We start from the raw sequence: 15,390 nt of genomic DNA, 5'->3' as shown, positions 1-15,390 counted from the left end.
TTAGAGCATTTAATAACCGGAGTCGCCTTTAAGAGCCCTTCAACGTGCACACTAGCGCCACAGCTAAATAATCGTGGTTATTTCAATTTAACGAAAGATATTGAAGAAAGGGTGCCGCTACGTAAGGTGTATTCGGGTAATACCGAATGTCGGATAATTCCGAAATTCAGATGAAAATCACCGTTAATTCCATCATAATAAGTCTCATTTCGGAATTATCCGACAGTTTTCGACATTCGGAATTACCCGAGTAAACCTTACTGTATTGTGTATTTAAGTACCTTTTCAATACATCAAACTAGTTTTTGTGTTGCTGGTTTCGTCGATCTAGCAACTCAAATCAAAAAGGGCCGTTTTAACTTTGGACGCATAGATTGACGAATCCAGCAACATAAAAACCTGTCTGATGTATTCAAAAGGTACTTAAATACACAATATAGTACGTAGCGGCCCCCTTTTTTCAATATCTTTCGTTAAATTTAAATATCACGATTATTTAGCTGTGGCGCTAGTGTGCACGTTGAAGGGCTCTTAACAACTCTGCCGAAAACCTTGCACATGTGAAAGGCATCATTTCATCCCTTGGTTAACAATCTATAGAAATAACAAGTAGGTATATGTAATATATGTTATAAGTGATATTACCCATTATATTCTCCAGGGAATTATGATATTTGATTGATTAAGTCACCAAATATAGAAATATACAAATAAAGAAGGATACGAGTCAAATATTTATTTAAACTTTAAGCTATTCATACTTTCATTTTGGACAGCTATGCGTTTTAATCGAGATCCTGTCAGTTCAATCATGTTGTACCAGAATCGGTTTCTCGAATCTTTAACAACGCTTCCAACTGGTAGCACGCTGCAACGAGATTTTTTTCCAAGTTATAATTCGACTCCGCTTGTTTCTTAGCATTTTTTCTTGCTTCTTCCCTTTTCTCTCTCGATAAAATGATTAGCTGACTTAATAATTCGTTTTCAGATTTTAGTTCGTTAACGGTGTTTGTCATTCTGTCCATCGTGATAGAACGTTTAGAAAAATACTTGTTTTTATTATTATTAACAGTTATGACGTCCTAATAATTGGTCGTATTCAGGTTTTAATCGAATCTTTCAATTTACACGCTTTGGCCCTTATTTCATGCAGTTGTTTGCGAAGAGATATATTTTTCTGCTTCAATGCAATGGCTCGGGTCATATCAAGATGTTGTTTCTCAGTTTCGTCCCACAGCTGTTGCCGTAGTTTATAGTTTTCCTCCAAAAGTTTATTGTAATAATGCTGATGTTGGTCTATGCTTATCGGTTTACTTTTTTTCATTATTTAGTTCACAACTCACTTAAAATTTCAAAACATTCATAACTGTTACGTATCTAGGTATTAAATACCTATGTAAATTAGTTTGTCATGTCATGTCATAGTGTCAACAATGTGAAAGCGTCGAAAATGTTTGTAAATAGGTAGGCTCCTACCAACCAAAAAGTCTGCTGCTTTTAATGATAATAAAAATCGGCACACACTTTACCACTTTGGAAGTGTCTCTCGCGCAAACTTTTCAGTTTAGCAAAAAATGATATTAGAAACCTCAATATCATTTTTGAAGACCTATCCATAGATACCCCACACGTATGGGTATTTGATAAAAAAAATTGAGTTTCAGTTCTAAGTATGGGGAATTGCAAAATTTATTGTTTTTATTTCAATTTTTGTGTGAAAATCTTAATGCGGTTCACAGAATACATCTGCTTACCAAGTTTCAACAGTATATATATATATAGAGTCTGGCTAGCCAAAAATTGTGGACAGATATTTCGTTGTTGTATCACCAATTGTCTATGATTTGAAAAAAAGCTAAAAGTCAGTTGTCGATTTATGTCATTCATTCAAATTGTTTGCGGTTTTTATGGGGTTTATTTTAAATAATATTAATAATTTCTATGCTGAGTGAGGTTCACAAACTATTATTTAAGCTCGTAAATAATTACGACAATGTGCGAAGTCGACGTGTAGCGTTGTATAATGAAAAAGTGCAATGTTTACAACTTCTAACCAAATGTAAACAAAATACGAGGTTGGTGCTCTATAAATATTTTGATACTTTAAGTACTAGTTCTAACATTTGCCGATTACTTTGATTAAGTACGTGAATTTATTAATGCCTGAATCTCATAAATAGGACAAGTGTATAAAGAAACGGATAAATTAAAAGTTCTGAAAAATATCTATAAAATCTAAATATTGGAACGTAAACATGTGTGTTTGTCGTTGACTGTACTTTAAATAGTGGTAGAAATTATGTGAGCTGACTTTGAGTGCACTTAAACGTTTATTTAGCTTATTTCCTTAGGTACCTTATTTGTGCACAGAATATCAAAGATATTGTCTAGTATCAAAACTATAATTCCTACTACACAAAGTGTGACCAGCCCAAGATTTTTTGAATTTCCCGCCAATAATTTAGGTAAAATTTCAGTAGCCAGACTCTATATGTATATAGTTCTTAAGCCCCCTCCAGACTATGTGCGTGAATCGCGGGCGAAGCCGCGAACGCGAGTGTGGAGTCGATTTCGCTGTCTGCGAAAATCGACGCCACACTTGCGTTCGCGCCGCGATTCGCGCACGAGTGTGGAGGGGGCTTTATAGTTTTGGAAAAAAGTGGCCGTGACATACGGACGGACAGACAGACAGACATGACGAATCCATAACCCTAGTAGCATTTTCGTTGGGGCCCACGGTGCCAACGGTAGGGAAAACGTTGGGATGAGGTTCGTTCCGTAGCCAACGTTAATTTTGTATTGGCCCACCATCGCATTTACCAACATTCGCTGTGGCATAGATGCCCAACGATGGGCCTTTGTGTATTTTGGTACCGTTGGCTAAACAACGATAATATTCGTTGGCCCAATGATGACATATATCGCATTTACCAACATTGGCAGTGGCAGTGATGCCCAACAATGGGCCTTTGTGTATTTTGCTACCGTTCGCTAAAAAACGATAACATTCTTTGGCCCAATGGTGACAAATATCGCATTTACCAACATTGGCTGTAGCATTGATGCCCAACAATGGGCCTTTGTGTATTTTGGCAACGTTGGCTAATCAACGATATCATCCGATGGCCCAATGGTGACAAATTCGCATTTACCAACATTGGCTGTGGCACTGATGCCCAACAATGGGCCTTTGTTTATTTTGGTAACGTTGGCTAATCAACGATATCATCCGATGGCCCAATGACGACAAATATCGCATTTACCAACATTCGCTGTAGCATTGATGCCCAACAACGGGCCTTTGTTTATTTAGGTAACGTTGGCTAATCAACGATATCATCCGATGGCCCAATGACGACAAATATCGCATTTACCAACATTGACTGTAGCATTGATGGCCAACAATGGGCCTTTGTGTATTTTGGTAACGTTGGCTAATCAACGATATCATCCGATGGCCCAATGATGACAAATATCGCATTTACCAACATTGGCTGTGGCACTGATGCCCAACAATGGGCCTTTGTTTATTTTGGTAACGTTGGCTAATCAACGATATCATCCGATGGCCCAATGACGACAAATATTGCATTTACGAACATTGGCTGTAGCATTGATGCCCAACAATGGGCCTTTGTGTATTTTCGTAACGTTGGCTAGTCAACAATATCATCCGATGGCCCAATGATGACAAATATCGCATTTACCAACATTGGCTGTGGCACTGATGCCCAACAATGGGCCTTTGTTTATTTTGGTAACGTTGGCTAATCAACGATATCATACGATGGCCCAATGACGACAAATATCGCATTTACCAACATTGGCTGTAGCATTGAGGCCCAAAAATGGGCCTTTGTGTATTTTGCTACCGTTCGCTAAACAACGATAACATTTGTTGGCCCAATGGTGACGAATACCGCATTTACCAACATTGACTGTGGCACGGATGCCCAACAATGGGCCTTTGTGTATTTTGGTAACGTTGGCTAGTCAAAGATATCATCCGATGGCCCAATGATGACAAATATCGTATTTACCAACATTGGCTGTGGCACTGACGCCTAACAATGGGCCTTTGTGTATTTTGGTACCGGTGGCTAAACAACGATAACATTCGTTGGCCCAGTGAGCACAAATATCGCATTTACCAACATTGGCTGTGGTACTGATGCCCAACAATACCAGTTGAGTTTGCTTGTGGCGTCACTAGATGGCGTTACTGTCTCCAAACATCGAAGTTATAGTTATTTTCTCGTTATTCCGGATATAATCAATATATTTTTTTAAAGTAACTTATAAATCTAATAGCTATAACTATAAAATTTATACATAAATTTAAAAAATTGTATTTTACCAACATTTTCTCAATTTAAATCTCAAAAAACATAAATCTCGCTTACGAAGTTTCGAAGTGCGGTTAGTAGGTATATATACAAATTAGAGTGTATAGTAAGTGTACTTGCTTCGGCAGTACATATACTAAAATTGGAACGATACAGAGAAGATTAACAACAACTGCTGCCTAGGGCCTTCATGTGGATACAACCAATGCCTACCGTAGTGTAATTGTAATATTTATCAGCAAAGGCCCAACGTCGTATTACACAACCACTTACCTAACGTAGGGTAACTGTAGGACTCGTAAACAAAAGCCCATTACATAATTAAGACTGTAGGCCCACTATAAATTACACAACTATTTACCTACGGTAATATTGTAAGAATCCTACACAAGGCCCAACGTTAAAGTTACAATGTTGGCCCTTTGTGGGACAAGCTGTGTTGGGCCTTCAACCTGGTGCACGACTACCTACCGACCTACCTGACTTGCCGATGGGTAATTGTTGAATTTGCAAACAGAAGCACAACGAAAAAATTGCCCTTTTTATTTTTTTGCAGTTGGCCCTACAGCAAGCCATACGGCCAAATGTAACAATTAACCAACCATCAAACAAATGAGTTTAGGCCCAACCAAAACCACCACTGTTGAATAATTGTATGATTTATTTAAATAGGCCCAACGAAAAAATTACTCTAATGGCCCTCTGTTGGGAATCTTTGGGAGGGCCTTCGTCGAGGGCCCTCCAGCAAATCGTACGGCCAAATGTAACAATTAACCAACCATCAAACAAATGTGTATAGGCCCAACAACGGCCCAACCAAAACCACCACCGTTGAATAATTGTATGATTTATTTAAATAGGCCCAACGAAAAAATTACTCTAAGCCCTCTGTTGGGAATCTTCGGGCAAATCGTACGGCCAAATATAACGGTTGCTCAACTAATACGTAAACAAAGGCCCAACAAAATCCCTACAAGAAAATGCTATTAGGGAAGCTACCTAGATACCTACTACCTACTGCTAGATACCTAGATGCATAAAATATATCTACTCAAGAACAATGCCAACGGGTCACAAGTGACACGCGTGTAACTTACAAAAGTGCCGTTGGTTTTTTCTAGGGTTAATTTTTTAGGGTAGGTAGTAGGTACCAATTACGAAATGATTTTTAGGGTTCCTTTTTTTGCCAATTGGCTACGGAACCCAAAAAATTACACTTATAAGTCACACGTGTCACTTGTGACCCATTGGCATTGTTCTTGAGTAGGTATATTTTAAGCATTGCACTCTAACCTAACACGATATACTACCTATATACCTACTTACACAGTGTGCTACCTTGCTGACCTTATTTATTTATTTATTTATTTATTTATTTAAACTTTATTGCACAAAGTATGTACAAATGGCGGACTTAATGCCAAATGGCATTCTCTACCAGTCAACCATAGGGCCAAACAGACAGACCTTACATTACAAGTCTTAAAATAGTACTTAACTAATACATATAGTCAAACCAAGCTAACTCGGCAGCGATTGTGATAGCACAACGTACCTGTTTATTAAATTATGACGTTTAAAATAAATAAAATAACACAGTTTGTGCTATCAAAATTGCTGCCGAGTTAGCTTAGTCCGACTTTACTGCCTTATTCACCTAAAGAGGTACCGTTTAGGTACCTGGCCGCGTAGCCAAGATGCCAATCGCTTACGCTCCGTAGCGATCGAAACGCAACTGTCACTGTCGCGCTAATATGGAAGAGTGATAGAGAGACATAATGCTTTTCGCTGTCGAAGCGATAGCGATTGTAACCTGGGCTAGGCCGGCTGTACCTGTACCTACGCGACTAAACCTCGGCAGGAAGCTCATTCCACAGCCGGAGCGTCCGCGGAAGGAAATTCGTCTTACCATACTGTTTACGCCAAGTGCAAGCACCTTTCACATGTGCCGTGTGCAATAATCGTAGGCCAATTTCCTAGAGGCTCAAGCGTAACTTAAATGGTATGTCACTACATTCATTATGGTAAAACTTCATATCGATGGATTCTATTTCCGGACGAGGACGATTCGGAGCGTTGTAGCGAACGCACGTAGGTTGCATTCCTGCCGGGTTTGAAGCTAGACTTGGCCGCAGCCATTGACCACGCCGCGTGTGTTTTCAGTATAGTTATTTTCTAAGAATAGTAGTTGTCGTGTCACGATTGTCACGCATCAGGCGTCAGTGTACGAACGAATAAGTGTAGATTAACGTAAAATATACGTGCATATGAAACATTGAGTTTCTTTTCATCGCCACACCTACCCGAACCACCCAGGCCGGAACGGCCAGGGTCCTCAGCGGCATCACAGCAGGCTTTGGAAGGCCTAGCTCCTACCGGACCACGCGAGGCGTCACACCGGAGCGGTGGAGGCGCTCCTCACCAGCAACGAGCACCAAAGGAAAGAGAAGTATAGGAACGCGACCACGGGAGTCCGGGCTAACCGCCTTGTGACGTAGACATTTTTGGTGGCCCATGAGGGGAGGAATTACAGCACGATATTATTGAAAGCCATCGTCATCAACGCGAGCACCGCAGCGGTACATCGCATTGGTAGCGTAATCATCGCTTCAAGTACTCATCGTGTCAGCATTATTCATTTTTGCCGTTAAATTCAGTGGAAACGGAGCCCGGTGCGGTTGGGCATAGTGCGAAAAAATCAAATCAAATCGTAATAAAAGGGAAGGCGTCGGCCGCCATTTTCTTGCGTAGGCAACGGACGGGGACCGTACAGTGCGGAGTGCGGCCATCTTTAGCATAAGGACATTTCCGGTTCGCGGCAAACGTCAGTTTGGGACATTTAGGTTAGAATTATCTGTCAACGTCAAGTGTCGCCAATAGATTAATTAGGTTATCGTCAATATAAAATCCAACTTTAAGGTAAAGCCAAAGCCACCTAACTTGTAAACTGTTAGTCGAATAGTGTCACAAATTAGTGTCTTTCATTAATCGTAAAGTAAATTCACGTCATGTCGTTAAAGTCAATCAAGGTGCAGCTGCGCACCAAGTACCAAATGTTGACCGACTATGCTGGCACGGTCACATCACGACCTGACAGCATGGCCGCGTCGGTGGCGAAGCGGCACTTTGATCTTATTTATACTGAGTACGTCAAGGCCCACGAGTCACTGCTGGCCTACGAAGGTGAGCTCGAGGAGGAGGAACGACTTCAATACCAGGAGTGCTTCAGCGAGGTTAACCGGCTGCTGATCCAGCTAGACGAGGCGTCGGCTGGAGAGGCTGGCCAGTCACACACACCCCGTGGACAGGCAGGTAAAGTCAAATTGCCCTCTGTGCAGCTGCCCACCTTCAGTGGCAACCTGCCAGAGTGGCTCTCCTTCTATGATCTCTTTATGTCGTTAGTCAATAGTAGGGACATCTCCGACGCGGAGAAACATTACTATCTTCGGTCGTCGTTGCAAGGGGAGGCGCTGTCCATTATACAGCACCTTCCGATGGACGGACCCAACTACGCGGTAGCTTTACAGTTATTGCGGGCTCGGTATCAGAATAACAGGCTGCTGTTGGATACATTCATTAGCCGAATCATGAACCTGCCTTCAGTGGCGCACTGGAGTGCAGGGTCACGCTCAGCTTTCTATGACCCGCTCCGGGAGTCAGTCCAGGCGCTTGAGAAGCTCAAGCAGCCAATCACGGAGTGGTCATACTTATTGGTTTTTATAATTTTGCAGAAACTACCGAACAGAATCAAGACCTTATACGAGGAGAGGTACGGTGGCAATCCGGAGGTGTTGCCCACTCTCACGCAGTTACTGGCGCTGTTGGAGGAGCAGTGCCGGGTTCAGCAAGCGGTCTCGCCAGCAGCGGTGGAGCAACCAACTGCGCAGCATGGTTCCGCACCTGCACGAGGAAGAGCGGGGCCGTCGGGTCAAGCTACCAGGAAACCGGGACCGCCAGCGAGGGTCTTCGCCATCGAACAAGAGACCAATCAGGTGAATTCACCCCCTGTTCTTTGCTCATACTGCTCGAGTGACCAGCACAGCTTGTACAAATGCCCGAAGTTCCTTAACCTGGCGATTTCGGAGCGGAAGACCTGGGCTAGGAAGTCAGGCGCATGCTTCAGATGCCTGCGCAGTCACTATGCACGCGAGTGCATGCAGCGCAACTGGTGCGCACAGTGTGAGTCGTCCGCACACAACTCACTGCTGTGCGATGGTGGTGCAGCGGGGAGAGCCCCACCCATGGCAGTTGAAGCAGCTGTCCATCGGGTAAGGGTCATGCCGCTTGCCACGCCAAGCACGTCGAGAGCAGTCACGCTGCCGGAGCGGTGGCCGTCTCCCCAGCGACCGACTACATCTCCGCCGAGGGCTGCGAAGCCGCAGTCTCCCAAGCCGTCAGTACCAGACCAACCCCAAAGGAGGGAGACAGGGTCACCTCATAGTGCGCTTCAGCCGGCTCAGCTGATTCCCACCGGTCATATACCGAGGGCTAAGGTAGGCGCGCGTGTTCAAGCGGCGCAGCAGTCATTCCACTCATTGCGCTTCGGGACTCGGAGCAGTCCTGAGCCTGAACAATGAGATCAGGCCACTGTTGGTGCACCGGAGGAAAGACTACGAATGGCGCCAATTCGTGTCTCTCCTACAGCTGTGATCATGGTCAGATCAGGCAATGGGTCTTATGTTAAAGCTAGGGCTTTGCTTGACTCGGGAGCGGGGTGCTCCGTAGTGAAGAAATCATTTGTAGAAAGATTCAAAGTACACCAACAGTTTACTGGGAATAATATTTTTGGAGTAGGTGACATAAAGGTAAATGTGCCAGGCACGATTGCTAAGCTTGTATTCAAACCACGCGGGAAAACAGTGCCTATCATCAGTGTAGTAGCTACAGTCATGTACAGGGTTACGGGAAACATACCTTATTATGATACTGAGATCAGGACTCATTTGGATTCATCAAAACTTGAATTAGCTGACCCTGCCTTGGATAAATCGCAGGATGTGGACATCATTCTAGGAACGGATGTGCTCAATTATATATACACTGGTTCAAAGATACTCACTAACATTCCAGGTGTTGAGGCGTACGGCACCTGCTTCGGTCACGTGCTGATGGGGGCAACTTGGAATTACCCATCATCATTAACAACACCGACCGCCGGGACATCAGTAGAGGACTACGGCATCCATGCTACTCGGCTCGAGGACGTCCTAGAAAGGTTTTGGAGAGTGGAGCAGCCCCCCGAGGAGCGGCCGCAACACCCAGAACACCTCGAATGTGAAAGGTTGTATACCTCCACTACTCAACGTTTAGATAATGGCCAATTCATGGTGCGGTTGCCGCTGCGGGCAGACCGACCCAAGCTGGGCGAGTCTAGGGCTCTAGCCATGCGTAGACTGATTTCGTTGGAGGCCAGGCTGGCCAAAAATCCAGTATTTGCTGAAAAATATAAGGAATTCATGAGGGACTATGAGGCACTTGGTCATATGTCCAAATCAGACTTTAATTTCGAGAGCGAACACTATGTAATACCCCACCACGGAATTTTCAAAAAGGGATCCGAAAAGATCCGCGTCGTATATAACGCTGCAGCTAACTCAAGCACCGGAGTATCGCTCAATCAATGCCTTCACTCAGGCAAACCGCTTCAAAATGATATCACTCAAATATTGTTAAATTTCAGACGTCATCAAGTTGTCTTCACGACCGACATCAGAATGATGTTCCGGCAAACGTGGATACACCCCAGCGATAGGCGCTATCAGCTGATTCTGTGGCGCGAGGATCCGTCGCAGGATGTACAGGTATATGAGTTAAATACCAATACATACGGACTACGCTCCAGTCCTTTCATCGCGATAAGGACCTTACTTCGATTAGCTGATGACTGGGAAGCCCAGCATCCAGACTCACCGGCTGCTCATATCATGCGCAGAGATGTATATGTTGACGACATCCTCACTGGGGCTGATTCACTCACCGAGGCCCAAGAACTCAAATCAGAACTCATAGAACTCATGCGGAGCGCTGGATATGAGTTACGCAAATGGTCGTCTAACCGCAGAGAATTATTACAGGATCTTCCGCAGGAGCATTGTGAGATGCCTCGTCAGTTTGACACTGACGACAAGAGTTTCATAAAGGTATTAGGGATACAGTGGAACCCCATGTCAGATTCCATGTCGTATCAACTCAACATACCGTTGGGCCAACCAACGACGAAACGTAGCATATTGAGTACCATAGCTAGACTGTATGACCCGTGTGGCTATTGCGCACCAATCATATTTAGATTCAAACTGTTTTTACAATCACTGTTCACAGATGGATTACAGTGGGATGAGCCACTGTCCCATACTCAAGACCTTCAATGGAATGAACTCATTCAAGATCTACATCACTTGAGTCAGCTACAGATTCCGCGGTGCGTCACTCTGCCCGGTGCGGTGTCACACTCCCTCCACGGCTTTGGAGATGCGTCGGAGCTCGGCTACGGAGCCTGCGTGTACCTCCGGACTGAGGACGCGTCAGGGAATGTACTAGTACGGTTAGTGATAGCTAAGACTCGCGTAGCGTCAAGGAGAGTCAAACAAACCATTCCGAAGAGCGAGTTAAATGCAGCTCACCTGGTTTATAAGTTATTAAACCACGTCGCAGCGGCATACGAGGAATCAGTTCAGATTGACAGCATAAATGCTTGGTCAGATTCCAGAATTGTGCTATGTTGGTTGAACACAAAGCCTCATGTGCTACAGACTTTTGAAGGTAACCGTGTTCAAGATATTCAACAGTCAACCCGACCTATGACATGGAGGTATGTCAGATCGGAGTCGAACCCTGCCGATGTCGCATCGCGGGGGGCTACGGCGAAGGACCTCATCGGGTTTCATCTTTGGTGGAACCCAGAATGGTTAATGACGAATGAGTCACAGTGGCCGACGATGCCGGTCACCATGTCACCAGATTTACCCGGATTCAAACAGTTACATCACATTACGCCGGCCGAGAAGTCATGGGAGGAGTTTCTGTTATCACGAGTCAGTTCGTTCAACAAGCTTATCAATGTGACGTCATACGTATTGCGATTTTGTAAGAACGTTCGTTTGCCGAAAGCGCAACGGAACGTTCGCCCTACGCTAACGATCGACGAAAATCGTGAGGCAATGAACCACTGGATTAAGTACGTTCAACTGGATGCTTACAGAGATGAAATCGTGTTATTGAAAGGAGGCAAGATTGTTTGCAAGTCACTTCAAAAACTCAGCGTTTTCGTAGATGAGAATCACTTCATTCGCGTCGGAGGGCGACTGCGGCATTCATGCTTACGTTACGATGCTAAGCACCCATACCTTCTACCTAAAGACCATAAATGGACTCAAATGTTGATGCAGCATTATCACCGTACCTATTGTCACGCTTCAACGAGCGCACTCATCAATATACTCCGGCAACGTTACTGGATCCCGTCGGCGCGACGTGTGGTATCCCGCGTAATCAATAGCTGTATGTCGTGTTTCAGATTCAACGCTTCAACGCAGGCCCCGTTTATGGCAGATTTGCCAGCGGACCGAGTCACGGCGGCTCGTGCCTTTTCAGGAGTAGCAACCGATTTTGCCGGTCCCTACTGGGTCAAAAGTAGTCACCTCAGAAATGCTAAATCACTCAAAGCTTATCTGTGTGTTTTCGTATGTTTAGGAACGAAAGCCGTACATCTTGAACTCGTCTCGTCGCTGAGCACCGAGGCCTTCATTGCGGCGTTCACACGGTTTGTCAGTCGACGAGGGCTGCCCGCCTTAGTCAGGAGCGATCAAGGTACAAATTTCAAAGGTGCTAGCTCATACCTCAAGGAGGTTAGTCAGTTCTTACTTGACAACGAAATTGTCCTCCAGGAGGAATTTCGTCGCCAAGGTGTCCGCTGGGAGTTCAATCCTCCTGGTGCCCCTCACATGTCAGGCTTGGTAGAAGCCGCAGTCAAGAGTAGTAAGAACCTACTCAAGCGTGAGTTAGGGGACCGCATACTGACCTTCGAGGGTCTTTCAACCGTATTTACCAAAGTAGAATCGGTGCTTAACTCACGGCCTCTGGTTCCTTTATCCGAGGACCCATGTGACTTGGAAGTACTCACTCCGGGCCACTTTCTTATAGGGCAACCATTGCTATCGGTACCTGAGTACCCGTGGAAAGACACTAATGTAGCATGTTTATCACATTTCCAGTCTTTACAAAAGATTTCACAAAACTTTTGGGCTAAATGGCATATTACTTACCTTAATAATTTGCAAACCAGACTCAAATGGTACAATCATGTTCCTAACATGGCTTTAAATGATTTAGTATTAATCAAGGATGAAACTGCACCCCCTCTCCACTGGCGTAGAGGTAGAGTGATTCAATTATTTAAAGGTGCAGATGATATTGTACGATCAGTTAAATTAAAAACTCAGGGCGGCGACTTAATCCGGCCCGTTGTCAAATTGTGTAAATTACCAGTAGAGTGTACTTAACTGTATTAATTTATAAGTTATGTTTTGGTATTGTCACATGTTAACAACTTATGGTACCTACTGTTTAAATTGAATTTATTTATATCAAGATGACTCACTGATTTCTAATTGCAACTGTACTAGGTACTGTTTCTTTATAAGTATTTAGTTGGTTACTTGTTCTTTCATGTCACCACTTTGCTGTGGTCAATGTTTGATAGTGCTGTAAGTTAGACTAGCTAATCCATTGTGCTTCAAGGTATCAGCTCAACTCTGGCCTCCCCCCCGCAGGAATGTTTACGCCAAGTGCAAGCACCTTTCACATGTGCCGTGTGCAATAATCGTAGGCCAATTTCCTAGAGGCTCAAGCGTAACTTAAATGGTATGTCACTACATTCATTATGGTAAAACTTCATATCGATGGATTCTATTTCCGGACGAGGACGATTCGGAGCGTTGTAGCGAACGCACGTAGGTTGCATTCCTGCCGGGTTTGAAGCTAGACTTGGCCGCAGCCATTGACCACGCCGCGTGTGTTTTCAGTATAGTTATTTTCTAAGAATAGTAGTTGTCGTGTCACGATTGTCACGCATCAGGCGTCAGTGTACGAACGAATAAGTGTAGATTAACGTAAAATATACGTGCATATGAAACATTGAGTTTCTTTTCATCGCCACACCTACCCGAACCACCCAGGCCGGAACGGCCAGGGTCCTCAGCGGCATCACAGCAGGCTTTGGAAGGCCTAGCTCCTACCGGACCACGCGAGGCGTCACACCGGAGCGGTGGAGGCGCTCCTCACCAGCAACGAGCACCAAAGGAAAGAGAAGTATAGGAACGCGACCACGGGAGTCCGGGCTAACCGCCTTGTGACGTAGACACATACAGTGTCAAACAATTCTTCAGACAACCGGCATCATGTCAAACCGAGCAAAGCCCCTTATACAAGCAATTGAACACACACAAGGAGGCAAAGTCTCTCCTTAGGTTCAATATCGCTTGTGAGTTCGGGATCGTCGAGGGCTCGTACAACGCGCCTTTGGTCCCTGGGGGTCATCCATTAATTACATCACACGTTTAGGGGGAGGGAGGGGGTCAAGAAAATGTGACATATTGTGACATGTGGGAGGGGGGAGACACAAACTTTGTGACGTCACTTTAACTTCATCAGTAACCGAAAATTTATTTAAATTATTTTATTCGCTGTACATTTAAATAACAAGTTTTTAAAACGATAATCGTTTTTATTCGTTTAATTTTCTTTCCTAAGCAGTTTTGGGTTATAAAATTACTAATATTTACGTCAAAAATATTTTGATAAAATATTAATAATACTTAGGTACTCAAAAAAAACATTTTAACGCATCTAAATCGGGGGGCACGGCAGTGCCCCCGCCAAGTCGAGCGCGAAGCAAGCACTGCCGTACCATCCTTTACTGGAACCATTTCGCCGCATTTTCAGGCCCCTATTTGAGAACCTCTGGATAAGACCAGAACGCAGAAATTTTGGTCATCCAGTAAGCTATAATCACATACTTAAAATCCAAAATTTCAAGTCTGTAGGTCATTTAGTTCCGAAGTTAAGCGAAAGCAAAGTTTCGCATTTATGAAACTCACTCATGATCATCAGAATAGAACTAGTACTTCCCATAAACTCAGAGAGCTGAAATTTGGTACAGAGTTAGGGTTTAATGGCCACATAAAGGGAAAACCTAAAAATATTGCAATATCAGTCACGTTTTAAAGATCTAAGAACTGCATAAGTAAGTTTGTAATCCCATATAAATATATGATATTACAAAGTTACTGTTGCAGTTCCTACAAATAGTAGGTAAAGTAAAGGTACACTACGATGTACGATGTGAGTATGAATGAAGATATGTTTAGTTATGATATGTGTATACATAGTATGGGTATGAGTACCCGAAAAGAAGGACTGCCTACAAAAAGAGATGAGATCCCATCAAAAACATTACATGTAAAAAGGTGCAAGTCTCGCAACGCTTTCACTACAAAAAGAAGTGAAATCCCACCAAAAACATTCTGTAAAAAACTAGCCAAGTCTCGATGGAGCTGCTTGTTTATCTCTAAAAAGTAATGAAATCTAGACAAAGTCGTGCCAAGTCTAAGGTTCCTTACTGCGATTTCTTTATTATTATAGTTGGGCGGTATTTTTTGGGCGGTAGACATAAAAAAAGTAACATTGCACTGTTGAATTATTTATTGCAAACTATATTAAATACTTACATTTTTAAGCCCTTTTCACTGATAAGTGCTAATTAACCTGTAAATTCACTGCAGTAATATTTTTGACACTGTACATGTGTTAATTATCAATATTTCTTTGCTTGCTGTCCTGCTGGTTACTTAACTGTCAAGTACATAACCTATAAGAGCAACAAAACAACTATGTCAAGCTACACGGATATTGCCGAGTCACAGAAGTCACTGGAGACAAGAGTGGAGAAGATGCTCAATGAATTTGAGGCCAAGCTACACAGGTCGCCGGCAGCGAAGGCCACAGTCACCAGTCTTAGCGATGAATTCTCAATTTTTAAGGAGCA

At 43.6% G+C, this 15,390-nt stretch overlaps 1 protein-coding gene and 1 long non-coding RNA gene across 2 annotated transcripts in view; one reads left to right on the top strand and one right to left on the bottom strand.

Annotated features, from left to right (window-relative positions):
• Positions 1 to 15,390, bottom strand: part of LOC134669710 (uncharacterized) — a 38,913-nt gene that overhangs the window by 9,390 nt on the left and 14,133 nt on the right. The window lies entirely within an intron of this gene.
• On the top strand, positions 8,719 to 10,770 carry LOC134669684 (uncharacterized). Its single transcript, XM_063527360.1, has 2 exons — positions 8,719 to 10,147; positions 10,668 to 10,770. The coding sequence occupies exons 1-2, from the start codon at positions 8,963 to 8,965 to the stop codon at positions 10,746 to 10,748; spliced, it is 1,266 nt and encodes a 421-aa protein (XP_063383430.1). The 5' UTR covers positions 8,719 to 8,962; the 3' UTR covers positions 10,749 to 10,770.

This window comes from Cydia fagiglandana, chromosome 12 (assembly GCF_963556715.1).
Source record: "Cydia fagiglandana chromosome 12, ilCydFagi1.1, whole genome shotgun sequence".
NCBI lineage: Eukaryota > Metazoa > Arthropoda > Insecta > Lepidoptera > Tortricidae > Cydia > Cydia fagiglandana.
The sequence above is the reverse complement of the archived record's forward strand: the minus strand, read 5'-3'. Positions and strand labels throughout refer to the sequence as shown.